The following is a 26,831-nucleotide window of genomic DNA, read 5'->3' as shown; positions in this document are numbered from 1 at the left end:
ACCCAGGAAAGCTTATGCCCAAATAAATCTGTTAGTCTTTAAGGTGCCACTGGACTCCTTGTTGTTTTTGTGGATACAGACTAACATGGCTATCCCCTGATACTTTCTTTGTATGTATGTTGAGTTTTCCCTTCCCATCCTATTCCATTTGTGCAAGCTCATGAAACATTTTCATAACTGTAATGGATCCTTAATAGTTGTAGTTTTATGGCTATCTTCTCTCAATGCACATACATAATGACTGTTAGCAGCTGCAGAGAACAACATATAGCATCCTCCTTAGTATCCCTGTAACTGAAAAGCTATTAATGCACCAGAGGGAAGGATCATTGAGGTTAGTTGTTTTTCTGTTCGTACAGTTTGTGTCAGTGATTTGTAAACGAGTGGTAACAGAGGGTTGTTGTAAGGATTACATTACCATGAATAATCTTTGTGATGATCTCTCAGTTAAGCGCTGTTCTTACTGAAATTGAGTGCCAAAGATGGCGACTGGAACAGCAGTTGTGACACCTGTCCAGGACCGGCTCCAGGGTTTTGCCGCCCCAAGCGGCAGAAAAAAAAAAAAAAAAGCCGCGATCACAATTGCGATCGGCGGCACTCCGGCGGCAGCTCCACTGCGCCGCTTTCTTCTTCGGCGGGAATTCGGTGGCAGGTGCCTCCCTCCGAGAGGGACCCGCCGCCGAATTGCTGCCGAACAGCCCAACATGCCGCCCCTTCCCCTTGGCCGCCCCAAGCACCTGCTTGCTGGGCTGGTGCCTGGAGCCAGCCCTGCACCTGCCACATATCTCTCACTTTGGGTATATTTTAAGGCATTTTTGAAAAAAAAATCTCTTGTGATAAAAGATTTTGTAGAGAGTTACAGGCAGGGCATTAAGATTTCTCTTGTAGAAAATTTGACAGCTTGAGAACATTGCCCTATATGAACAGTCCGACAGAACTGTAGTTATGTTGCTTAATGCAGTAGGCACTCAAACTATGGTGGTGAGGGGTGGTATAACCTTAATAGAACAGAATATGAGTGGCTGCTGATAAATAACCTTGAACAAAATCAACAAGGAGTCTGGTGGCACCTTAAAGACTAACAGATTTATTTGGGCATAAGCTTTCGTGGGTAAAAACCTCACTTCTTCAGATGCATCTGAAGAATAAATCTGTTAGTCTTTAAGGTGCCACCAGACTTCTTGTTGTTTTTGTAGATACAGACTAACACGGCTACCCCCTGATACTTGAACAAAATGTAAATAAATAACAAGTTTATATCAAAACAAGCTAGCTCATAAAGCAGTGGCAGTCAACTGTGAAATTTTAACTTTAGCTGTTGTGTTATAATACAGTTAGACCTGGAATAGTTTGATTTTATCCCATGTCTCATCTAGCAAACATTACTCCATGCTTTGTTTCCCCCCCACTCCATATAACTGTGTAGAGCAGGGGTCGGCAACCTTTCAGAAGTGATGTGCCGAGTCTTCATTTATTCACTCTAATTTAAGGTTTCGCGTGCCAGTAATACATTTTAACATTTTTAGAAGGTCTCTTTCTATAAGTCTATAATATATAACTGAACTATTGTTATATGTAAAGTAAATAAGGTTTTTAAAATGTTTAAGAAGCTTCATTTAAAATTAGGGTGACCAGATGTCCCGATTTTATAGGGACAGTCTCGATTTTGGGGTCTTTTTCTTATATAGGCTCCTATTACCCGCCACCCCCTCTCCTGATTTTTCACATTTGCTGTCTGGTCACTCTATTTAAAATTAAATTAAAATGCAGAGCCCCCTGGACCGGGGGCCAGGACCCGGGCAGTGTGAGTGCCACTGAAAATCAGCTTGCGTGCCGCCTTTGGCACGCGTGCCATAGGTTGCCTACCCCTGGTGTGGAGAAAAGAGTATGCTGTTTTGTGAAGGGTGTGTGTGTGTGTGTTTGTGTGAGAGAGAGAGAGAGATTGTAGTGAGTCACCATATAATAAATTCATTTGCAGAAACAAGATTGGCCAACTCAGTTAATCAGTTCACAGTAAGAGACCACATCTCACTCTCATTTTTTTGTAATTTATATTTTATCTAGGTTGAAAAAGAAAAAGCAAGCCAAACAAAATGCTGAGACAGTCACTTCTAATTCTCGTGGAACCACTGCTTCCAGAACTCAGGTTGGGAAGGATGATGGCAGTAAGGTCATTTTGGAGCAAATCAGTTCTGAAGACAACTGCAAACTTGCTGAGGAAAAGGAGGAGTGTATCACCGAAGAAGAGAAGAAAAAGAAAAAATACAATCAACTAAAAGATATCAGGCGCACAGAGCTGAAAAGATACTATAATACTGGTGAGTGATGTTAGCACTACAGTATTTTGATACAGTATTGTTTTGGTAGTTCTTAATATCTTTTTCTCATGTGATTGACTTAGGTATTCCTTAAAGGGATAGTCAACTTGAAATCTTGTAACATCTAAAAATTAGTTAAAATAGTTTCAGGTACTACACCTGCCCGCAAGGCTATGTCTGCACTATGAGCTAGGGGTGTGATTCCCCTGCTCACTTATGGATATTCACGCTAGCTGTCATTGAGGTAGCATGAGTATAAGTAGTAGTGTAGCCACAGTAGCACGGGTAGTGGCAGTGGAGGCACGGCTGAGCCGTGCTGACTGCATACCAACCAGTGCTACCACTGTTACACTGCTACGTATACTTGAGTTTGCTCGATGAGAGCTGTCACTTGAGCAGGGAAACCACACCCCTAGTTCATAATGCAGACATAGCCTAGTTCCCTTCTGCCAACTTTTGTGGTGTTTCAATCACTGGTTTCTTATTATTCAAACAGGGGAAACTGACTGTAGACAATGTACTGTCAGTATCATGAAGTAAACAAATGAAAAGATAGAAATAATTTTCTTTGTTTTCAGTTGTGGAAATATTAGGTGGTGTTTGTAACTATATAATAGGGTTAAACATTTTTAGACATGTGGTTTGTATTTTTTAAATGGATGGTGTATATTCAATATTGTTTTTCAGTTTGTTTGTTTTTTGCCTACTGACAACAGAATATATAACAATCTAGAAGTGTGTTGCTTTTAAATTTATATCCTGTTCTACTTGCAGTGCTGTGAAATAAGTGTTAAAAACAATCCACCCACAGTCTCGAGAAGGTATGGCACTGAGACATTGATAAATGATTTAAAAAAATTGTCCATGGTCTCACAATCACTTATTAATTTTACACATGTGAATAATCCTATTGAAATAAAGTTTAACTCGTGTCTAAGTGTTTGCAAGATCAGAGTCTATATGTAGCATCCAGTCTGTTGGTCTGGATTACATTTTGTTACATGCCCTGAATCTAGGGTGACCATATTTCTCTAAACTGAAAACGGGACACTGGGTAAGCGGCAATGCCAGGCGGCTCAGGCCAGCCCCGCGTCGCCTGGCGTTGCCGCTTGCCTGAGCCCCACTGCACTGGGTTGGCCTGAACCACCTGGTGGTGTTGCTCTCCCAAGCTGAAGTCACGGATGTCACAACTTTTTTGGCAAAACTTGGCATTTGTCCCATTTGCTATTGCCCGAACGTTCCTCTGCACCCCCTTAGGGCAAGAGCAAACGAAACAAATGCCCATTTTTGCGAAAAAAGTCATGACGTCTGGGACAGAGGTTAAAAAGGGGACTGTCCAGGTCAAAACAGGATGTATGATCACCCTACCTAAATCATTTCAGAGACAAGGTGGGCGAGGTAATATCTTTTATTGGACTAACTTCTGTTGGTGAGGGAGAGAAGCTTTTGAGCTACACAGAGCTCTTCCTCAGGTCTGGGAAAGGTACTGAGAGTGTCACAGCTAAATATAAGATCGAACAGATAGTTTAGCGTAAGTAGCACATATTCTAAGGGACCGTTCAAGGTGAAGTGGCCTGTTAACATCCCTGTAGTCACAGGACAAATATATTTCAGATATGATTTATGATAATATATTTTATCTTCCAAATGTTGTACTGGGAATTTGATAGAAAAAGTAACCATTAACTAATGGTTAATTTATGGTGCCAGTATATGGCATCACAGCAATCCTGTTTTGTGAGGACTTGCTGTCACAAAGCTGTCTCAAAAAAAAGAATATTGTACATTTTACATCATAAAGACATGACCCTTTTGTGTTACATGCTATATTGTTACAATTTGTGCCCTGCACATTCATGAAAAGTCACTTCACTCTGAATATCCTGCATTGTAATAAAAGAATCAGAAACCAAAAAGGAGCTAGCGCCTTGTGAGCAGCATGTGCAGATTAGTCAACAATTTTAGAATCTCTGTTGTACATTAACCAAAGCTCTCCTGTGGTAATTTGTGACTTTTTTTTTTTTTAAAGACCCTATCCTGTAAACTCTTTTGCTTGTTGGTAACTTCACTCACTTGAGCAAAATTCCTTGTGTGTAAAGCGTTGGCAGAGCTGGACCCAAAGAGGTCAACAATTTAGAAGTTTAAAAAAAATTGTACTTCAGTTTATCTTGAGTACTGCCTCAGATCAACAATGTACTATATTTGCAATAGTATCTTTAGTATAAGAACACTGAAGTGTTTGGATTGAAGAATAAGTCTGTTAAGTTACTTCTGTTTAGTTGTTCTGGCAAACCTTTTTGCAAGTATTTATAACTGACAAATAATTGAAAGACACCAAAGTAAATACTGTGGTTATTAAAAGTGTTTCTACTTAAAATGATTTAGATGAAATCTTAACCCTTTCTTTAAAAGAGCATTTTTAATAGAGAATGACAATCTGGAGAAGTTCTGAGTTTTGTGAAATGGCTGGAATTTGTTTTAGTGTTTCAGAGTTTTTGTGAAACTATTGGAACTTTCTTGGAAAAACATGAGAAACACAAAAATGAAGTTGCTAGGAATGTAAACATCATGATGCTCCCCTCCTCTCTCCCTGTACTCCTTCAAGGCTCTTCTGTTGTCACATTCCCTGCCATCATTTTCTCTTGAGTGTCTTTGCACGTTGGTTCTTTCCAGCAAAAAATGTGCCCCCTGAGCCTTTATAAGGAGAGCTTTTAGCATCTCAGTCTGAGAAACCTGAGAATGCAGAGATTGAATTTATATTAACAAAATTTGTCTCATATGTGATGAGATGTTTAAAATGGACTGGTGTGCTTGAAAAGTGACTTGAAAAGCTGTTTATCTGCTGCACCCAAATTCAGGATCTCTGGATTCTGCAGCACTCTGGGGAAAACTTTGGGCAGCTTCAGATACATTTGAAAATTGAGTTTTGTTATCAGATTAAATATAAAAATGACTAATATAATCCATATAGTAGTCCCTGTATTATTAATTCTCATACTAAATTAGGTATATTTTATGCTAGCTTCACAGTTTCAGAATACCAAAGATTTTTACCTATTTAGGTTGTAGAAGTTGTTGGAGGGGAAGCTGGGAGGCATGGGAAGATTGAGATTGTGGGACAAGCACAATGGCTAGATGTTGCTGCTAAAATGATCTACATGAGGTAGTAGATAACAATGTTGACATTGAAATGATCATCTTAAAGTTACAGATTTAATCGAACTAAGAGGCAGCTCACATCTCTCAGAGTTTGTTTTAAGCTCTACAAACTCAAGCAGACAAATCACTGAGGCCAGGTCTACACTATAAACTTACATCAGTATTACTACGTCGTTCGGGGGTGTGAAAAATCCACATCCCTGAGCGACGCAGTTATAACAACCTATCCCCCAGAGTAGACAGCGCTATGTCGACGGGAGGGCTTCTCCTGTCAACATAGCTACCGCTTCTCAGGGAGATGTATTAACTACACCAACAGAAGAAGCTCTCCCATCTGCATAGTAGCGTTTCACTGAAGTGCTACAGTGGTGCATTTGCATCACTGCAGCGTTTTAAGTGTAGACATGCCCTTACGCTAGTTAACATTTTCAAAATAATCTCCACAACCATAAGGGCTATACACATTATTTATTTATTTATTTATTTAATTTATTTATTAAAAAGCTAATTAGATCCCGGAGCGCAGTTCTGTACGAAGGGGTGAATTCGGGAATTCTGCAGTGGCAGAACACACAGGGCCCTACCAATAAGGGGATACTTTCTGCCCAATCAATAATATGTACACACACATCCTGCAAACAATTCACATGCTTATTTGAAGTATCACAGGACTTCCTTAACAAGCAGGCTAATGGAGAGTGTCCGTGCCATACTTCATTCAGTCTAAATGTAGTTTTGACCAGTATTCTCTAGACAGGCTAAAGTGCTTTGACTAAACCCAATAACCTCACTCTCTCTTGTTCTTCTGCCTATCCATATATCTAGTGTTGGGTACATTTGTATGTTTTGTTGTTGTTTGGTTGTTGTTGCTGCTCACTTGAGGAATATCCGTATAATTTAACTCTACACTTTAGACCTTTAACATTTAATGGTTTCTGAGTGGTACTTCTGAGATTATTTCTCAGTAATAGTTTATGCTTTTCCAGTACACCTTTGTGCTTCTGTGGAAAAGAAAGAAATGTATTAGCTGTATTAACAGCACTGCAGTTTGCCTCATCAGTGTGCTAATGTGATTGTGGATGCATAATATATAACATGGCTTAATGGAGGTTTTATCACAAGTGCTTTGAGTCTAGAAAGGTCAAGTCTGTCAGTCTAGCAGAAATTTGTCCTCTTTATAATCTCCCTTTCATGGTTTACAGGGTCATAAAGCCTTCTTTATTTACTGTTATAGGGGAGAAGGAGGAGGAGCACTATATCTCACTATAAATCATTACTTAGACTCCATGAATCTTCATTGCAAGCATGTAAATCTGCATGCCTATGTTAATTTGTAAATGGTGACAGTGACTTTCTCATTCTTGCACTTTGAATGTCAGTCCCCTTAATAGATTTGTGTATATGTAATATTTTCTGTCAGCACAATTTCACTGACTCAACAAATGCCACTTGTTACATTAGGATGAGTGTAATGCAGCTTCTTAAGGGTGTGGAGATGCATATTAACTAGGCACTGTTGCTTTTCTGTTTGATTTCGAGGAGGAGATGGTTCTTAGAAGGAATTGATTTTGACATTTTCTATCTTCGGAAGAGGTTCCAAATATGACATGGGACTGAGAAATCTTAGAGTAGTATATATGAAGAAGGAATATGATGTTATCTTGTTGTTACTGTTAGAGGCCAGTAGGTGACGTATCAGAACCAAAAAGGAATAACTGTTGCACCTTTTGATTCTGTAGGAAAGAATCAGAAAGTGGAAATGAAAAGTTCCTTTTAGTTTACCTAAGACCTCTCCCAGTGCAGGGTTGTTCCCCACAGTACATTTTCTAGTGTTTTGATTGGTTTATTATGAAATGTCCCAGGCTAGGAAGCTGCCACCACATCCTTGGGGAGAAGACTGCACAGTTTATTACAGGGGTGGCCAACCTGAGCCTCAGAAGGAGCCAGAATTTACCAATGTACATTGCCAAAGAGCCACAGTAATTCGTCAGCAGCCCCCCCATCAGCTCCCCACCCCACCCCGCTCCCAGCACCTCCCGCCCACCAGCAGCCCCATCCATCAGCGCCTTCCCCTCCCTCCCTGCACCTCCCAAATAGCCACAGAGGGTCCTGTGGCACCTTTAAGACTAACAGAAGTATTGGGAGCATAAGCTTTCATGGGTAAGAACCTCACTTCTTCAGATGCAAATAGCTCCCAAATAGCCGTTTCCTGGCATTGGGGTGCGGGGGAGAGAGGAAAGTTTGCAGATGATACTAAACTGCTCAAGATAGTTAAGACCAAAGCAGACTGTGAAGAACTTCAAAAAGATCTCACAAAACTAAGTGATTGGGGAACAAAATGGCAAATGAAATTTAATGTGGATAAATGTAAAGTAATGCACATTGGGAAAAATAACCCCAACTATACATACAATATGATGGGGGCTAATTTAGCTACAACTAATCAGGAAAATTAGACAAATTAGAGGATTCCTAGACAAATTAGAGGATTGGGCCAAAAGAAACCTGATGAGGTTCAACAAGGACAAGTGCAGAGTCCTGCACTTAGGATGGAAGAATCCCATGCACAGCTACAGACTAGGGACCGAATGGCTAGGTAGCAGTTCTGCAGAAAAAGACCTAGGGGTCACAGTGGACGAGAAGCTGGATATGAGTCAACAGTGTGCTCTTGTTGCCAAGAAGGCTAACGGCATTTTGGGCTGTATAAGTAGGGGCATTGCCAGCAGATCGAGGGACGTGATCGTTCCCCTTTATTCAACATTGGTGAGGCCTCATCTGGAGTACTGTGTCCAGTTTTGGGCCCCACACTACAAGAAGGATGTGGAAAAATTGGAAAGAGTCCAGCGGCGGGCAACAAAAATGATTAGGGGTCTGGAGCGCATGACTTATGAGGAGAGGCTGAGGGAACTGGGATTGTTTAGTCTCCAGAAGAGAAGAATGAGGGGGGATTTGATAGCAGCCTTCAACTACCTGAAGGGGGGTTCCAAAGAGGATGGAACTCAGCTGTTCTCAATGGTGGCAGATGACAGAACAAGGAGCAATGGTCTCAAGTTGCAGTGGGGGAGGTCTAGGTTGGATATTAGGAAACACTATTTCACTAGGAGGGTGGTGAAGCACTGGAATGCGTTACCTAGGGAGGTGGTGGAGTCTCCTTCCTTGGAGGTTTTTAAGGCCCAGCTTGACAAAGCCCTGGCTGGGATGATTTAGTTGGGAATTGGTCCTGCTTTGAGCAGGGGGTTGGACTAGATGACCTCCTGAGGTCCCTTCCAACCCTGATATTCTATGATTCTATGATTCTATGAAAAAGATCTTGGAGTCATCATGGATAGTTCTCTGAAGATGTCCACGCAGTGTGCAGAGGCGGTCAAAAAAGCAAACAGGATGTTAGGAATCATTAAAAAGGGGATAGAGAATAAGACGGAGAATATATTATTGCCCTTATATAAATCGATGGTACGCCCACATCTTGAATACTGCATACAGATGTGGTCTCCTCATATCAAAAAAGATATACTGGCATTAGAAAAGGTTCAGAGAAGGGCAACTAAAATGATTAGGGGTTTGAAGAGGGTCCCATATGAGGAGAGATTAAAGAGGCTAGGACTTTTCAGCTTGGAAAAGAGGAGACTAAGGGAGGATATGATAGAGGTATATAAAATCGTGAGTGATGTGGAGAAAATAGATAAGGAAAAGTTATTTACTTGTTCCCATAATACAAGAACTAGGGGTCACCAAATGAAATTAATAGGCAGCAGGTTTAACACTGATAAGAAGCTGAGGGCATAATTTAATAAAGTGCTTCTCATAATTTGACCTGAAAAAGGTGAGGTACATTTAAAAAACAAAACCAACATAAACTGCCCCTGCAAAAGGCCTGCTTTCTATAGCAGATCTAACCATAAAAGGTTTGATTCTGCCACTCGTATGCCACTCCTTGACTACCTGACTTTCTGAAGTACTGAGCACTCACCATCCTTAATTGTAGCCAATGGAAGTTGCAGATACTCAGCACCTCTGAAAATCAAGCCCTAGTGGGGCAAATTGTTCCGTAGCATGTAGCCCAACTAGCTGGACTGGGGGTAGCGGAGGTTTCTAGATGGGGCTGGAGATGAAGGAATCATCCTCCACCCAAGGCTGCAGTATAGCAGCAGAGCTGTTCAGTGGCTGCTACTGCAATCCTGCACCCTCATTATGTAGGGGATGATGGATCCATAAAGAGGCAGATCCTTAGCCCTTCTGCCCCACCCCCAAATCTCTTTATGTGACAACATTCTGGGAGCCTGCAGGACTGGGCACTGGATGCGTGCATACCCTGTGTAAGGGTATGTCTTCACTAGCAACGTTAAAGTGTTGCCGCGGCACCAGCGCTGGGAGAGAGCTCTCCAGCGCTACAAAAACCCCACCCCCACGAGGGGAGTATCTACCAGCACTGGCAACGTGGCTCCCACCGCTGGTGCACTGTCTACACTGGCGCTTTGCAGCACTGAAACTTCAGCGCTCAGGGGGGTGTTTTTTCACACCCCTGAGCGAGAAAGTTTCAGCGCTGTAAAGTGGCAGTGTAGACAAGGCCTAAGTCTCTCCATGTCACACCTCCTCCTCCGCATAATGGAACCCTAGCAGTTCAGCTGCCTACTGGGACCCTATGCCTATGGAGAGGGCCAGGGTTTTCCCTTCGTTGAATGGATTTTTACATTTGCAGGTATGAGTATTAATAAATGTAACTAAAAGCTCCAAGCACATATAAATGTACCGAAGAATTTGCATATGGTTTTGACTGATTTGCTTTCTGTTAAAAGCAGATTGGATGTAAATCTCTTAGTGTTTTAAAACATAAGCAACCCTTACAACAGTCGCTCATTCTTTCTCAGATAGGCAAAACCACAAACAATGCTAAATGTCGTAAGATTTAGAGAACATTGACCCACAAGATACTGAAGCATAATTTCCATTCCTCTGTGTAAACAGACTGAGCACCCTCAGGGCCTTGCATCTCACCCTATGATCACACTGGCCTATGCCAGCTTCTTTGCCCCATCTTTCAAGCACAATATGAGCAGTTAGACTAAATACTGTGAAAAATAGAGGTGATGGAACTCATATTTAAGTACTGTGGCAAAGGGACATGATGGGACCCACGTTTAAATTACAGTATAAGTTAAGCAAGAAGATTGCTTTATGTCCTGGGAAAAGCTTTGTTCCCAGCTCCTAAGCTGACAGTTTTCTAGAGTCCTAGCCTTTGTGAGTGTGCTGTGACTCTCATCAGGTTGCATCCAGGATCAGTGTGTTGTGTAACCTGAGTCTCTATGTTTCATAGTTCCTGAAAAATCCTGATGGGCTAAAAATCCTTAACAATATACTGGACGTTGACGTCATCTGTTCATTCACACATTTTTCACATCATATTTAGGTTTCTAATTCACAACCTCATAATTCCCTGCAAATAATCAAGGATTACAACGAACATTTCAAAGAAACTGCCCATTTCAAACAATTATTTGAAGCTAATTATTTTAACATGAATAGGTAAGCTTTTATATAAAAACCAATTCATCTTACGTACTGTTAACACCTTGATGTCTTTCAAAAGCATGCACCTTCTATTGTGATGTCTGGGTAAACATCCCCTAACAGCAGGTCTTTCAGTACACTAATTACGTCTTCACTCTAGGTGGTTTCTTGGGTTCTTGGCTGATTTGTTAGGCAGCCTAATATTTTATATGCACATAATTAAACTCACCAAGACTTAAATAACAAATATAATGAATAAAGAATGGTCAGTGTACTGTCCATCAGACCAAGGCTTAGAACATTTTGATTCTGTAAATCATACCAAGGGAGTCAGAATATGTATAAAATAATTTGGTGCAATGTCTTCCTAAATCTACAGACAGACAAACTGAAGCAAATGCTTTAAGAGGTGGGGATGGCTCCTGCTCAGTGAAACATGACCCCTAAAATTCTAATATTTTAAATATCAAACATTGTTAACTATTTGACTGCTGATTACTTTAGCAGAAACACCCAGCTATTTGGGGACTGTAGAGGTTGAGTCCTATCAGCCCTTCTTCCACCTTAATCTGAAATGCTTTTTATCACCCAATCTTTCAAACCATTGGGCTGATGTATTGCACTCTTGTTGGCAGTCCGCAGGAGGTCACTTTATTCTTCTTCTATGAACTGCAAATATACTGTTTTCTAAATGATGATTAAGGCTATGATTTTTTCACGGAGGTTGTGGAAGTCACAGAATCTTTAACTTCCAGCTACCTCCATGAATTCAGTCTTTTTGACCAGGAGCTGCAGGGTCTGCCCGCTGCGGTGGGGGAACCCCGCAGCTCCCCAGGGCCGTGGGAGCCGGGGGCCCGCTAGAGCTTCCAGCCACCGTGGGCGGTGGGGCCATAGCGCCTGGCAGCGGGGGCCTCCCGCGCAGCTCCCGGCCACTCTGGGCGACGGGACCCTCCACAGCTCCAAGCTGCCGTGGGCAGCGGGGCCGCAGCTTCTGGCCAGCGTGGGGGGCAGGGATACCCTGAATCTCCTGGCCACCGCGGGTAGCGGAGGTACCCCAGAACTCTGAGCCGCCAAAGGCAGTGGGGCCCCTGGAGTTCTGGGGCGCCGTGGGACCTTCAAAGGTCCTGGCTGCTGCGGGTGCTGGGGGTACCCCAGAGCTCTGAGCCCCCACAGGTGGTTGGGGCCCCCAGAACTCAGAGTGGCCCCTGCAGCTGCCCAACCTCTGAAGGTGGTGTGGGGACCCCGCAGCTGAGCTCCCCATTTTGTCAGGGATATTTTTAGTAAAAGTCAGGGACAGGTCACAGACTTCCTTGATTTTTTCTTTATTGCCCGTGACCTGTCCGTGACTTTTACTAAAAATATCCGTGACAAAATCTTAGCCTTAATGATGATAGATGAAAGCTGGACCAACAGGAAATTTGTGTTTAATCACAGAGGGAAAAGAAGCCTGCCCTACTTTTCACATGTATCTCACCCAGCTAGAGACATCAGCATGGCCATACTGGGTCAGACCTTCTGACAGTGACTGGTGCCAGATGCTTCAGAGGGAATGAACAGAACAGGGCAGTATCAAATGATCCATCCCCTGTTGTCTAGTCCCAGCTTCTGGCAATTTGAGGTTTAGGGACACCCAGAGCATGGGGTTGCGTTCCTGACCATTTTAGCTAATAGCCACTGAGGGACCTATCATCCATGAATTTATCTAATTCTTTTTTTAACCCAGTTGTACTTTGGCCTTCACAACGAGTTTGATAGGTTGACCGCATTTTGTGAAGAAGTACTTCCTTTTGGTTGTTTTAACACTGCTGTCTATTAACTTCATTGGGTGACCCCTGGCTTTTGCGTTATGTGAAGGGGTAAATACTTCCTTATTCACTTTCTCCACACCATTCATGATTTTATAGAACTCTATAATATTGCCCCTTAGTCATCTCTTTTCTAAACTGACAGTCACAGCCTTTTTAATCTCTCCTCATCGTTTTTGTTGCCCTTCTCTGTACTTTTTTCAATTCTAATGCATCTTTTTTTGAGACGGGACTACCAGAAGGTGTGGGTGTAAAACGGATTTATATAGTGGCATTATGATATTTTCTGTCTGCTTAACTATCCCTTTCCTAATGGTTCTTAACATTCTGTTCGCTTTTTTGATTGCTGCTGGATATGGAGCAGATAGATGTTGTACAATTCAGAGAATTATTCATGATAATGCCAAGATCTCTTTCTTGAGTGGTAACAGCTAAGTTAGACCCCCTTGTTTTGTATGGATAGTTGGGATTATGTTTTCCAAAGTGCATTACTTTGCATTTATCAACCTTGAATTTCATCTACCATTTTGTTCCCCAGTCACCCACTTCAGTGAGATCCCTGTGTAGCCCTTTGCAGTCAGTTTTGGACTTAACTATTTTTAGTAATTTAGTATCGTCTGCAAACTTTGCTACCTCACTGTTTGTCCCTTTTTGCAGATCATTTATGAATATTTTGAATAGCACTGGTCCGCATAGAGATCTTTGGGGGACCCTGCTATTTATCTCTCTCCATTCTGAAAACTGACCATTTATTCCTATCCTTTGTCTCCTGACTTTCAACCAGATACTGATCCATGAGAGTACCTTCCTTCTTATCCCATGACTGCTTACTTTGGTTAAGACCCTTTGGTGATGGACTTTGTTAAGGGTTTTCTGGAAATCCAAGTACACTATATTCACTGGATCCCCCTTGTCCACATGTTGTTGACCACTGTCTTCTGAACTAGTGGAAGGGAGGGAGGGAGAGGGCTCAGGAGTGAATTGGCTAGCAAAGGGGAGGGCAGAAGCTAAAGCCAGAGAGCTGCTTTTTGCAGGGAAGGTCCCGCAAAGGAGAAATTAAATGCAAAGCTACTGCTAAGAAATTAACCCCCCAAAGGCAGGAAGTTGAGAAATGACTGTTTTGTACAACATTACAAACTCATCCTAGTTGTACAAATGTGGTATTCTTTTTTTGGTGGTGTTTGATTATATAACTTCATATGTTACTGTTCATATTGTTACGTGTACACTATAAAATACACTCAGAGGCAACACAGTAAGTTACCTCAGCCGTAGGAACCTTTAACTTTGGAATTTCCTGACTGTTCCATCTGAAATTTCTCTATCTGAGCCTTTCGGCCTGACACGCCAGCAGGAGTAAGCAAGACCAATCCATTTAGCTGCACTGCTTTACATGAGTGGTGGTTTTCACTTGAAGTTTGTAGCTGAAGTGGGAGCTAGATAGCACTATCTGGGTGTATGGTGACTGCAGTTTTTTTATATTGATCCAAAGTGAACTTGGCAAGCGTATGAAACAGTAATATTGAATGAGAAAAACCCAGTGCACAAGAAAGCTATGCTACACATCTCCCCAAGGACTGAGTTCAAAGTAATTTGAAGCTGGGAGGCTGTGGATACCTACATAATTGCACTATGATACTTTTCTGCATTAGTAAGACACCCATGAGTGGCTCTCCTCCCCTATATCATTACATCTTTACTAGCTCTGTGGTGTAATGGATAGGAAAATGAATGAAATTGTACTTTCCCAATGCAGTCAATTGTCTATGGCTTTTAAACTGCATTAAATCCTCCAACCTCAAACCAAGCAGTTCTTGATGCCTGTTTTCTTTCCTGTTCTTTGAGGTATTTGCATGTAGGGGACAGTTGGGTTTGGTTCATCCGGTAAATGTTTTCCTCCACTTCAACAGGCTTTTACTTAAGATGCTTTTTTCATGTGTCCCTTTGAACTCAGAGTTTTAGGTTAACTTTTACAATTGCTTTAAAAATGCTTTAAATATCTTTAATTTAGAATTGCCTGTTTGTTTCCCTTTCCATACGCCAAGGTTTTTCTGGTACATGTTGTTCTATAACTATTATTTTCTAATATTAATCTTTTAGTTCATGTATTTTTCCCCCTTTGCCTCCCCACCTCAAGGTTGCTGTAATCTGGGAGTAATGCTGTTTCTGAAAAACACACAGTATGAAACTGACTTCCAGTGTGTGGTCTCATGAAAAGTTTCCTCTCTGGGATGTGAGTGGATGCTAGTGAGCAAATTCTCTAAATTGCCTAGTTAGCAAAGTGAGACCTTTGAATCTTAAACAGTATTAGACAAAGCCATCTTGAGTTCCAATCTCAGCTCTTATTTCTATGTTTTTGGGCAAGTCACTTAAGCCTGCTTAAATTTAAGCATCTGAGCTGTCCTATTGATCTTGATGGCACTATTCAGGCACTTAAAATTAAGCACATGCACAAGTGCAGGATTGGGACCTTCTGTACGCTTGGGTTTTGACAAACATTTCCCAATATTGTTCACACCAGTGAATCTTTAGTATTCCTACCATTGCATCCAGTGGTAGAGTAGACAAAGGATTACAATTTTCAAAAGCACCTAAGTGGTTTTGGCTTAGGCTCCTAAGTCCCATTTTCAAAAGAAACTTGGGCACCTAGAAACCTAAATTTTATTGACATTCAAGTGACTTAAGAGCCTAGGTGCTTTTAAAATTTTTATCCAATATGCAGCAGCAACTGGCATTCTCAATGCCATTTCAGTTACACCTGCTCTGAGCAGGTTCGATAAAGTGGGCTTAAACGTCTATAGCTGCAAAAGCCTTGTTTAGGCTAGTGCTCATGCTTTCACCTGTACTAATTGTAACAACGGTGGGAAATGTTTGCCAGAAGGAGGCTGGTGTGGACAAGACTTTAACTTCCTGCTTTAGCTTCCTCATCAGTAAAATGGGGTTCATACTTAGGCCATGTCTACACTACAAACTTATATCTACACCAGTTACGTTGGCATACAGCTGCCATAGTTGGTACATCATTTGTTCACGTGCATACTTGGCTCCTTGTACTGGCAGTGCATTTCCTCACCAGAAGTGCTTGTATCAATGCAGAGTGCGGTACACCATGGGTAGGAATCCCATGTGCAACTCACTACTATCCAGCGCACTGTCTTTTACGTAATGGGGCCAAAACGAGTCATGCCAGGATGACTGGGAGCTTGGGGTCAACTTCCCTGTTTGCAACTGTCTCCATCCCATAAGGGTACCTGTATCCTATAATTTTCACTTTTTTCAAAATCCTACAAACCTGCTCTGTCCTCCTCACTGTCCACCATCTCTGACAGACGCATGGAGCCTGCATAGCTCTGCACTATTGTTATGAGCGTTGCAAGCACAGGGCGCACAATCCTGGAATATTTGAAGAGCTGCAAGAACCGATTGAGTGCTGTTGGACAGAGCGAGAACCAATTCAGGGCTGTTGGTGGTGGTCACAGAGCAGCTGCAGGTGGTGGAGCACCGCTCCTGGGTGAGAAACAAGCACTGACTGGTGGGATCGCACTATAATGCAGGTTTGGGATGACCAGAAGTGGCTGCAGAACTTTCAGATGTGCAAGGCCATATTCCTAGATCTGTATGCCGAGTAGGATGACCAGATAGCAAGTGTGAAAAATCAGGACAGGAGGTGAGGGGTAATAGGTACGTATATAAGAAAAAGCCCCCAAAATCGGGACTGTCCTTGTAAAATTAGGACATCTGGACACCCTAACGCCGAGCTTGCCCCAGTCCTCCAGTGCAGGAACACCAAAATGAGAGCTGCTCTGACGGTGGAGAAGCAAATGGCTATCGCACTGTAGACACTTGCAATGCCAGATTGCTACTGGTCAATCAAGAATCAGTTTGGAGTCAGGAAATCCACCGTGGGGGCTGTTGTGATGCAAGTGTGCAGGGCCATTAATCACATCCTGGCTACTTTTCTATGGTTATGCAAGCATTGGTGGATCACTGGGATGCTTCACCGATATCAGTGTGGGCTGCTCAGGAAAGGTGCATGACACTTGCATCTTTAAGAACGCAGGACTGTTCAGAAAACTACAAGCAGAAACTTTCTTTCCCAATCGGCAGATTACCATTGGGAATGTTGAAATGCCAATAGTGATCCTGAGGGACCCAATCTACCCTTTACTCATGATGCCATATACCAGCCACCTTGACAGCACCAAAGAACAATTCAGCTATTGGCTCAGCAGGTGCAGAATGACAGCTAAATGTGCTTTTGATTGTTTGAAGGGTTGCTGGAGTTGTTTACTCACAACATTGGAACTCAGTGGGAAAAATATCCCAATGGTTATCGCTGCCTGCTGTGTCTGGCATAATGTATGTAAAGCAAAGGGGGAAATGTTTCCACCAGGGTGGAGGTGGAGCGGCTGAATTTGAACAAGAGCTATGAGAAGAGCTCAAAGGCTTAGGAAGGCTTTGAAAGACCACTTTAATAGCAAGCCAGAATAGTGTGTGTTGTAGTGTGCTCTACTTGGCCTTGCACTTTTGTAGCCTGGTAGGAATTGTGTGGTGATTGCTGTACATGTAGGAATGTAACATTGTCAATGCACCTATTAATTTTGTTTGTGAATGATCCTACTCTGAAACCTATTAGTTGTGTGACATTGTGCAGTAAGAGGTAATTAATTATTTTCAGAACTGCTGAGCGCTCGGCGGCATATGTTGTGTACTAATAAAGATGAATTGTGCTCCAAATAGAATTTTATTCTGTAACAGAATCAATGCAAAAAAACCCTGTGATTTTAAAACAAATACCCTAATAAATTAAGAGAACAGAATTTACGAAGAGGAAAGAACATTATGTCCATTTTAGCTACACGTACACCAATCATGGCTTTCACAGGTTAGTGTATGTGAAGATGTGATTGGAGTGGAGTGGTAGGGGTAGTGCAGTGACCCCGATGCCATGTGGAATGTATACAGAGATCCCAATATTGAGTTCTCAGTGGGCTGCAGAGGGAGGCAAGCACTGAATTGTTGAATCTGCAGGTCCACCAGAGTCTGCAGCATCTGTGCTTATTGCTTGAGAAGCCCCATTGTGTCCTGGTGCATCTCCCTCTCCTTTTCCTGCTGGGACTCCTGTCTCCTCACCACTCTTTCCTTCTTCAGTCTGATCGCAGTGTTCATGCTCATGGTCCGATGCAGCACTGGCTTGCAGTATCTTGCTGAACATGTTATCCCAAGTCCTCTTCTTTTTCCTCCTTATCTGGCTCAGGCATTGTGTGGTGGTGAAGGCTGCAGTGGCAGCAGCTGAAGATAAAACACAGAGGTACCATTGTCAGTGCATTCACTACAGAAAGTGAAACTTAAGATTTTGAAGTCGCTCCCCTCAAGTATTAAGCACTACAGTCTCACTTTTGCTTGGGAGTGCTTGTGCCTGGTGGCAGTCATGGCATTAGTCATGGTGAGTATGGCCCACCAAGGGTAGGGGAAATGAGGAGGGAATTGCTTGGTTGTATGAGTCTAATTATCAGGGGCGGCTCTATGTATTTGCTGCCCCAAGCACGGCGGTGAGGTGGCCTTCGGCGGCATGCCTGCGGGAGGTCCACCGGTCCCGCACCTTCCCACAGGCATGCTGCCAAAGGCCACCTCACTGCCACACTCACGGCGACCGGCAGGCCACCCGCTGCAGCTTGCCGCCTCAGGCACACGCTTGGTGCGCTGGTGCCTGGAGCTGCCCCTGCTAATAATTGAGGGCAATGGCACTGAATACTGGCCCCATTTTCCACATGTGGTGGTGATTTTAGCTGATATCTCACTCCTGAGGGTCACAAAGGCAGAGAGAGCACAGGAGCCACTGGCATCCCAAAATGGCCGAGCCCATATGCTGCTAGCTTGTGTACTGCAATGATGCCTGCTGCAGGTATCACTGAGTGGCACAGAAAAGTGTCCTGCCACAGAGGAAGAAAGAAGGCAGACCTCCGTAGACACCTTCGGCAGAGGACTGCAGAGTACTTCATGAAAGTTTCATCAAGATCTCTCAGGATCTTGTACACAGATCCCTGTGTACATAAACAAACTGCTCTGCTTGCCCCCGCCCCCCCCCCCAACTCTAGAGGAGAATGAAAAGCAGATAGCAACTCTGCCTTTCTTGATTGTACCACTACCTCTTCTAGCATGAATAAAGTCATGAAAATTCAAAAGATGTGTCCTGCTGCTTTGGGGGTGCCATCCCTGTAACTGAAAATTTACCTACACATTTACCCCAGGTTCCTTCCCCTGCATCAGCCTGGACTGCAGTGGAGTCAAAAAAACGGTCCTGGCTTGAGGCACAGCAGGATCCCCTGATCGTCTGTCCCCCATACTTCTCCTCTTCCGCCTCCACAATCTCTTCCTCCTCACTGTTCACAGCAGGGACCTGTGACGCAGAGTGCTGTTGGGGTGGGGGTGGAGTGTCTCCACCGAGTATGGTATGCAGCTCTTTGTAAAAGCAACAGGTCTGCAGCTCAGCACAGGATCACTTCTTGTCCTCCCTGGCCTTCTGGTATGCCTGCTGCAGCTCCCTGTCTTTCACCCAGCACTGCTGCTGGTCCCTGTCTTAGCCCTTCTTCTGCATCCCTTTGTAATCTGCTCATAGATGTCCACATTTCTCTGGTTGGATCGGAGTTGTGCCTGCACAGCCTCCTCTCCCCATTGGCCCAGGAGATCCAATATCTCCAGTCTACTCCAGGCAGGAGTGCGTCTGGAGTGTGTAGCTGGCATGATCAGCTGGGCAGTTGCACTTAACCATGGAGAGCTGCTAGGTGTGCTCACCAAGCCAGGCCATCAAGAAAAGGAATTTCAAAAATTTGTGGGGCTTTAAAGGGAGGACAGGGACTTCTGGCCTGCTTGACCACTGGGCAGTGCAGTTCAAAATGGTGACCAGAGTGGGTCAGTGGGGGACACTGGAGGACAGGTGCTGGAGGACAGTTAGGTTTGACATAACTAATGCAGTGTTTACACTTGCACTGCATGGACTTAAGTACATTGGCCATGGCTCTACGCCGCTTGGGAAGGTGATGTTACTATGTTGGAGCAATGGGGTGCTCACAGCGGTGGGAGACACATGCACAACTAGGTTGACATAAGCTGCCTTGCATCGACATAACCGTGTAGCGTAGACCAGGCCTCCGTTATCTCCCTGAGAGAGGTGCAGAAGATTAATTACTTTAATTTTTATAAAGTGCTCTGATAATGAAAAAATACTTTGATTAGACGTAAAAGGCTATTAAAATAGGCTTAGATGTTCTGCTAAGGTTTTGCCTCAAAACCAAGTACATTCTCAAATGACCCTGTCCTTTAACTCAGTGATTCTCAACCGGGGGTCTGCAGCCCCCACGGGGCCACGAGCCCTTTCGGGGGGCCGCAGGGCCCTATGGCTGAAACCAGGTGCCCCAAGCCCTGGCACCCCCCATGGGGCTGAAGCCGGGAGCCCTGGGAGTGGCACGGGGCTGAAGTCAGCAGCTCTGCCCTGGAAGCGGCGCAGGGCTGAAGCTAGCACCCCCTGAAGCTGGGAGCAGCACAGGGCTGAAGCCGGGCGCCCCAGTCTGCCTCTCCTCCCCCACTGAAGCTGGAAGCCACGTGTGACTGAAGCCCCGAGCCGCGGCACTCCCCATGGACAGAAGCCTTGAGCCCATGGGCAGAGTTGGGGGGGTACAAGGGTCTTGGCCCCCCAAACTGCACTGCCTTACCCAGAGTGGGGTAGTCCAGGGGCAGCTCCACTCCCACACACCTCCTCCTCTCCCTCAGCCCCCCTCAGGCCACGTTGTAGGTGGGAAGCCAGAGCCAGGCAGTGCGGGGCAGCTGCTCCTCTGGCTGGTGGTGCCATGGGGTGGGCAGCTGTGGCATTCCCCCATCTGCTGCTGGTGCCCGGGGTTGCGGCTGCTCCTCAGCTCCCAGCTCTCTTTGATTGCTCACCCAGCCAGTAAGAGCCACCCTGGTGGGGGGACCTGGCTCCGGAGCCAGCAGAGCCCTCTGGGAGCAGCCACCGCAGGGGGAGCCCTCCTGGCACACAGCCCCTAACTATCCTTCTCCCTGCAACTTGAGCTACCCCCCTGCCCGCACACAGCCCCTAGCTACCCCTTGCCTGCCCCCTGAGCTACTCCCCTGTCTGTGCATTCCCAGCTACCCCCCTGCCCGCACACAGCCCCTAGCTACCCCCTGCCTGCACAAAGCCTCTAGCTACCCCCTGCCTGCACCCTGAGCTACCTGTGCCCGTACACAGCCCCTAGCTCTCCCCTGCCTGCACCCTGACCTACCCCTGTGCCCGCACCCAGCCCCAGCTCCCCCCTGCAAGAGAGAGCGGAAAGAACAAGGTGACAGAGAAGAAACATACAGGAATCAAGATGGGGACTGGGTTGGGGGAGAGAAGTGGCGGCAGAAGACTCTTAAATTACAGGGATCTAGAAAAAAAAATAAAGGAGCTGAAAGAATTCATAAACAAACCCTCCCACTTCCATTTGAAACAGCCAACAGTAGGTATGACGATACCCCCACAGACATACAATGAAATCATCCCCTCCACATGCCAGTATCGCTGCAACCTGCTATAATGACATCCTAGAACCTAGAGATAGAAAAGACATGTTATGTCAGCTTATCCATCTTCCCCCTTTCCCATGTCTCCCACACGCTTACCTTGGCCAAAGCAGGATTGCTCTCTACTTTCTATATTCTTAAATTCTGTGTGTCTCTTTTAGAATGACTCAGAGGATGGGTATTGTACCACATCCTAATGGAGATTGTGCAGTTTCACATTCTAAACAGGAGCTCACTGATAAGGAATGTTTCCTGAGATTCAGCCATTAACTCTGTTTCATCCCATTACCTCTAGTGTTATGGTTGGATCATTTCATCTCGCCCCTGTGTGTTCACGCTCTTCAAATACTTGTGGACTGCAATCATGCATCCACTCCTTATTCGTAGTTTAGCTAAGCTATCATTATTTAATGCCTTTAACTTTCCTTGATTAAATCAATCCTTGAAGGCTTCAAGCACCAAGTACCACTGCTACTGCCCAGAGAGTTGAATGGGTGATAGCAATGGTGGGAGATTTTCTGCAGAAAAACCGAGTACAGACAAAGCTATATAGAACCTGGTCTAGCTCTCATTGGGAGCAGGAACAGACCCATAGAAAGTACTGTTTACAGTACATTACAGCACCCAGATATGATACTTCTGCGTATACAGCCCAGCATTTTATTGGCTTTTTCCTTGGACTCTTTTTCTCCTTTTACACAGATATTTACTCGGTTGCAGGAGTAATATTCTACTATATTTCCTCAAGGCTACTAGGATGATAGTTGCTCTTTTAGCGTCATTTTCTTTTAGCACTCATTCTCGCTTACCAAAATACCATCAAAAAGTGACCTTGCACATTTTTAAGGATCTCACAGCACTGAAAAGAAAAATCAGAATAATCTTCCAGGGAACTCAGGAATTAAGTATAAATTCACAGAGAGAAGCATAAAGGAGTCGGTAGTTCTTTGCTAAAATCTTTTTTTGTAGCTGATCTCTTTTACTGCTTTTTTTCTCTGAACATTCATTCTCATTGTTCTTTATTAATAATCATTTTCTATATACTTTTATTTTGCTTCTTGTTATTTTGCTACTGTCCATGTATGTTGGATTTGTGGATGGCTCCCTCTCCGCCCCCATTTTTCCCCTTCCTGCAAATGCTATTCAGCACATGCCACAAATTAACAAATGGTATTAACATCTTAGAATTCTCAAATGCTCGAGCCACCAGCTTTTGGGCAAATGGGCATTACAGAAAAACCTGAGAACATGAATGTATCATCTCAGCATTAAGCAAATGTCCAAGTTCAAAGGACAGATGCTGGCTGCCTTTTTTCTTTGAGCCTGAAATACTATTTGACTCAAAAAAGAGTGATTGCCTATTCTGCCATGGGATGAAGAAGTTGCCTAGAAACTGCCTGGCTGGACTCCACCACCTGATATTTACTAGATGCCTGGGACCTCTGCTGGAGCAAATGGGACAAGTATTAGTGTCCCTAATCCATGCACAGAGAAGAAAATGTTGGTTTCTTCAGGGAGAAATGAGGGTGGTGGTGGGAAATGATAAATATATATATAAAAATATTTTTGTGCAGAGTTCAATTTGTGACCTCTGTGAAGTTAAACGTATGATAAGTGTGGTTACAAGCACAGTAAAGTGACACTGTTAGGTCCCCCTGGGATTTAGGTTAGTTGGATTTCTTTCATATGAAAACCTGAGTTTGTTTTAAAGGTTAATTTTTTTAAAAGCCGTGTACACAAGGTACAGCAATAGCTCATGCCTATATGCCAATATTTTCTACCAGTGGAAGCGCAATAATTAAATGGCAAAAACTTGTCAAAAAGTGGGTGGAGGGTTATTCTAAGGATTTTATCTAGATGTATTTACTGTATTTGCAGGGTAAAAATAAATAGCCCCAAACAAAGAAAATATGACTAAAGATTTCACATTTGTTTTTGAAATATGTTTAGAAACACAAAAGATATGGGTCCTTTTTTGTGGCTTTCAGAGCCAGAGTTGAGATGATAGATGAAGATGTGGCAGGGCACCCTGCCAGCATTAGTTGGGGGCATTCTGCCTGCAGAAAGCTGAGGCATGGATCATGCCTTTGGTAAGAAGCAGTTTTCATACCTTTTTTTAAGAGGTGCAGTATGGGCTCCCATCAACACCAACCTCCAGCAGATGTACAAGGGGCGATATGAGCATGGCCCCACCACACTCAGCCATGCCTTCTTTAGGGTTTGCAGTGCCTCTGGCTGTGCTAGCCCAGCCCCTTCCCAGGTAGGCAAGGGAGAAGATGTATGAAGCCCCTTTCCCTATCTTCTCCACTAGGACAACCACAACAAGGAAGAATTCCCCACCCATTCCATCACACCTGATATAGTACTTGCAGCCCTGTTGATGCCTGGTGGAAAACTTTGAAAATCTGTTTAGAGACTGTTTTGCCTAGATAGCTTCACTCTTCTTTCTATTCTTTGCTCTCTCTCTACCCGCCCCCAATTTTATTATTAAGGATAGTAGCATGAAAATTGAATCTTTCTTTAAGAGTTCATCTGCTCCTGTCATTTAATTCCGTACCTGATGTCTTATTACTTTTTCTGACATCAAAACTGATTATGAAATCACAATTGAGGGACTGTCATTTTAGGTAGGGAATAAGTAGCAGAAGCAAATGAATTCTTCAGAAATAAGGATCCTGGTTTTCCTCTAGCAATTTTTAAAAAATTTCCATATTACATACTATGGACAGGCAACCAGTGAAGACTAATAAATATGTCTATTACTATTAGTCATAGTTACACAAAGTATTTTCTGTGTTTTAGATTTACTATCTATTAGTTAATAGGGCAGACCATGACCTGAATGGTGTCCCTCAAGTCCATGCCTGGATGGGAATGGCTGTGTTTATCTCTCTCCCCCACTACTCAGAAAACTCGGTCATAGCTCTCTTTTTCATGGCATCCCTCTCCTCTGGATCCCAAGAAGATCATTCTGTAGATTCCACAAAGTGTCCCAAGAAAAGTTAACAGTGCCTGGGGCTCACAGACAATCAGTCCTTACTGGCAATCTAAGGAGGTGGCTGTTACTCAAATCAGGGCTTGGAGGGGGTTGGATATTTTAATATTCAAGCCAAACTATTGTTTAATGTCTAAGCTGATTTCCAAACTTTTATCTGGTGGTTAACCCTTTCCCTCCTGCCTCCAATCACCCAGCCAGGATTACAGACTTTTAGCAGAACACTCTGGTAGCAGAAGTTTGACAAATTTTACTTAATTTTCAGCTGACAGTCTTAAATTTCCTAGGATGCTTACATGGAATACGGAATACACATTACTAAATATCTTTTAAGAGATAGCATTTAGTGTTGTTTTGAACCGGGGGAGGAGGGAATCTTTCTTTCTGATACCTTCCCTGGGAGGGTTTTACAGGCACTCAGACACACATCCATGCACACAACCATACCTTCACATCCTAAACTAACAAAAAGGTTGGGATGTCTCCCAGATAATGAAAACAAAAGGAAAAAGTCGAAAAAAAGGGTCAGGAGCTATAGCTGCAGTCAAGGAAGCAGATGATGTTATAGCTGGCACAGTACTTCACAGTAGAGGGCTTTTCAGTTGCTGGGAGACTGGTCAAAGGCTGGTGTAGCCTGTTTACTGATGTCATGACTTCCTTCCCTGGAGGTAATTAGTCCTGGGGTTCTGAAACATCAGTCTTCTTTTGTCTCAAAAAAGTGATGGTCTCAGCTTTCTCCTTGATTTTAATGGGTGGTGACTACACCTTGCAGCACCTTCCCCTGAGGGGCTTCAGGCACATCAGTTGTGAAAACTGCCTTCAATTCTGATAATATGGCCCAATAAGATTTGTTTTATGTCATCCTGGGCTCATGTCATTTTCTGGAAAAGTCCTGCTGAAACCAGCAGCTTTTAAAAAAATATTCAGTGTTTTATGCCATATGCCCTGAAAATATCAAAATGAAAAAGACAAACGACCACTTTTGAGGAAGTTAACATGGAATTACCTGGGTAACAAAGACCTAGATCTTCAGTGTTAGGTAGGTAGGCAAGTATTATCGTCCTTATTTTTTGCAGAGTTTAAGTAACATGCTCAAAATATGAGAGAGTCAACAGGTATCTGTTATAATACTTAGTCCTGCCATGAGTGCAGGGGACTGACTAGATGACCTCTTGAAGTCCCTTTCGGGCCTAAAATGCTATGATCACCTTACGGAGTGTATCCTCAAATTCTGTAAAAACAGCTGATTACAAAAGTCCTAACAAAAACATACCAGCCACTTAATGTGAATTCACCAGCAACATTAAGAAGAAACTCAGACAGTTTATAACATACGTCCCATCATTTCTTGCAAACAAGGCTATTTGGCAATCTTTATATTTTAAGTACTGGGTTATAAATCATGCAACCTATCTCTTTGGAAATTTCCATCTTATAGAAGAAAGGTGACTATAAAGGTGATCAAATTAAAAACCTATTTAAAATAAAAAAATAATTTTATATGAGGTCTGTATTCTCATGTATGCTATTTCTCTTGCACTTGGAAAGATGAACATATGTGTTGGCAAAGGTGCTAGATGCAAGAAAAATAGTTATTGGTGAAAATTGGGTACAATTAATTTTGACTGTGTCTCTTTTGCCTCAATTAGAATTTATATTTAGCCTAAGCTGATTTTGTGAACTTTTGCAAAGGTTCCTTACTGTTTGCATTATTTAGGCTTTTTAAATTAAAAACAGGAATCTAGCTCACTTTTCTGTATTGCATCAGACAGCTGTTTGGAACCCTACTAAGTAAATACATTAGCAGTCACACAAGCCAAAGCTACCATGCATTTTTGGTACTTGGAGGGGAGGAGGATACATTTTATGGTGTTTTTAAAGAGTTTCCATGTAGCTTGCAGGCATTTAACTCTTATGACTTTCTTTTAATTTAACTAGCCTGCTCATTTTTGTATAGTTTCCCTTTTTGAAGTTAAATGCTATTGTGCTAGGTTTCTTTGGTCTTTTCCCCCCTACAAGGATGTTAAATTTCACAGTCTCTCTAAAATAGCAATATAAAGTACCCGAAGCCCAGCTTTGCAGTATTTGGTTACCTATTCTCCAAATCACAAAGCAGGATGGAACAAGTAAATCAGTTAAAGGAAAAGATATTGTTAAACAGGCTTAAACTTTTAATATTCAGGCCTCTCTGTGGGGTTAATCACAAAGCAGGGACTGGAATCTATTTTAGTGGGTTAGTAAAAACAGCTGCTAGTGTTGTTAAAACTGATTTGTGGAGAATAGTGTCCGACTACCTGCACAGGTGGCTCCTGAGTGGGGAGGGAGACAACGTGCTCCTTGTCCCACTACTGACCCTGCGCCTTCCTGTGCTTTATCGCAGGGCTTGGGGCTGTACGTGCTGCATGTGCAGGACCAGGGAGGGCCCTTATACCTTTGTTCCAGACAGAGCCTGCAATCCTGGGGCTGGGGGCGGTGCGTGCAGGGCAG

General features: G+C 43.4%; 1 protein-coding gene across 3 annotated transcripts in view; it reads left to right on the top strand.

Moving 5' to 3' along the window:
• The window catches only part of NCOA7 (nuclear receptor coactivator 7), a 136,252-nt gene that overhangs the window by 61,572 nt on the left and 47,849 nt on the right, over positions 1 to 26,831 (top strand). For all 3 annotated transcript variants that reach the window (XM_024197351.2, XM_024197348.2, XM_024197349.2), the window contains exon 3: positions 2,065 to 2,318. In XM_024197351.2, the coding sequence (XP_024053119.1) occupies positions 2,065 to 2,318 (254 nt within the window). The remainder of the gene's footprint in view (positions 1 to 2,064; positions 2,319 to 26,831) is intronic.

The sequence above is a fragment of the Terrapene carolina genome, unplaced genomic scaffold (genome assembly GCF_002925995.2).
Source record: "Terrapene carolina triunguis isolate 2854851 unplaced genomic scaffold, T_m_triunguis-2.0 Scaffold85, whole genome shotgun sequence".
Lineage (NCBI taxonomy): Eukaryota > Metazoa > Chordata > Testudines > Emydidae > Terrapene > Terrapene triunguis.
This window is presented reverse-complemented; position numbering and strand designations above follow the sequence as displayed.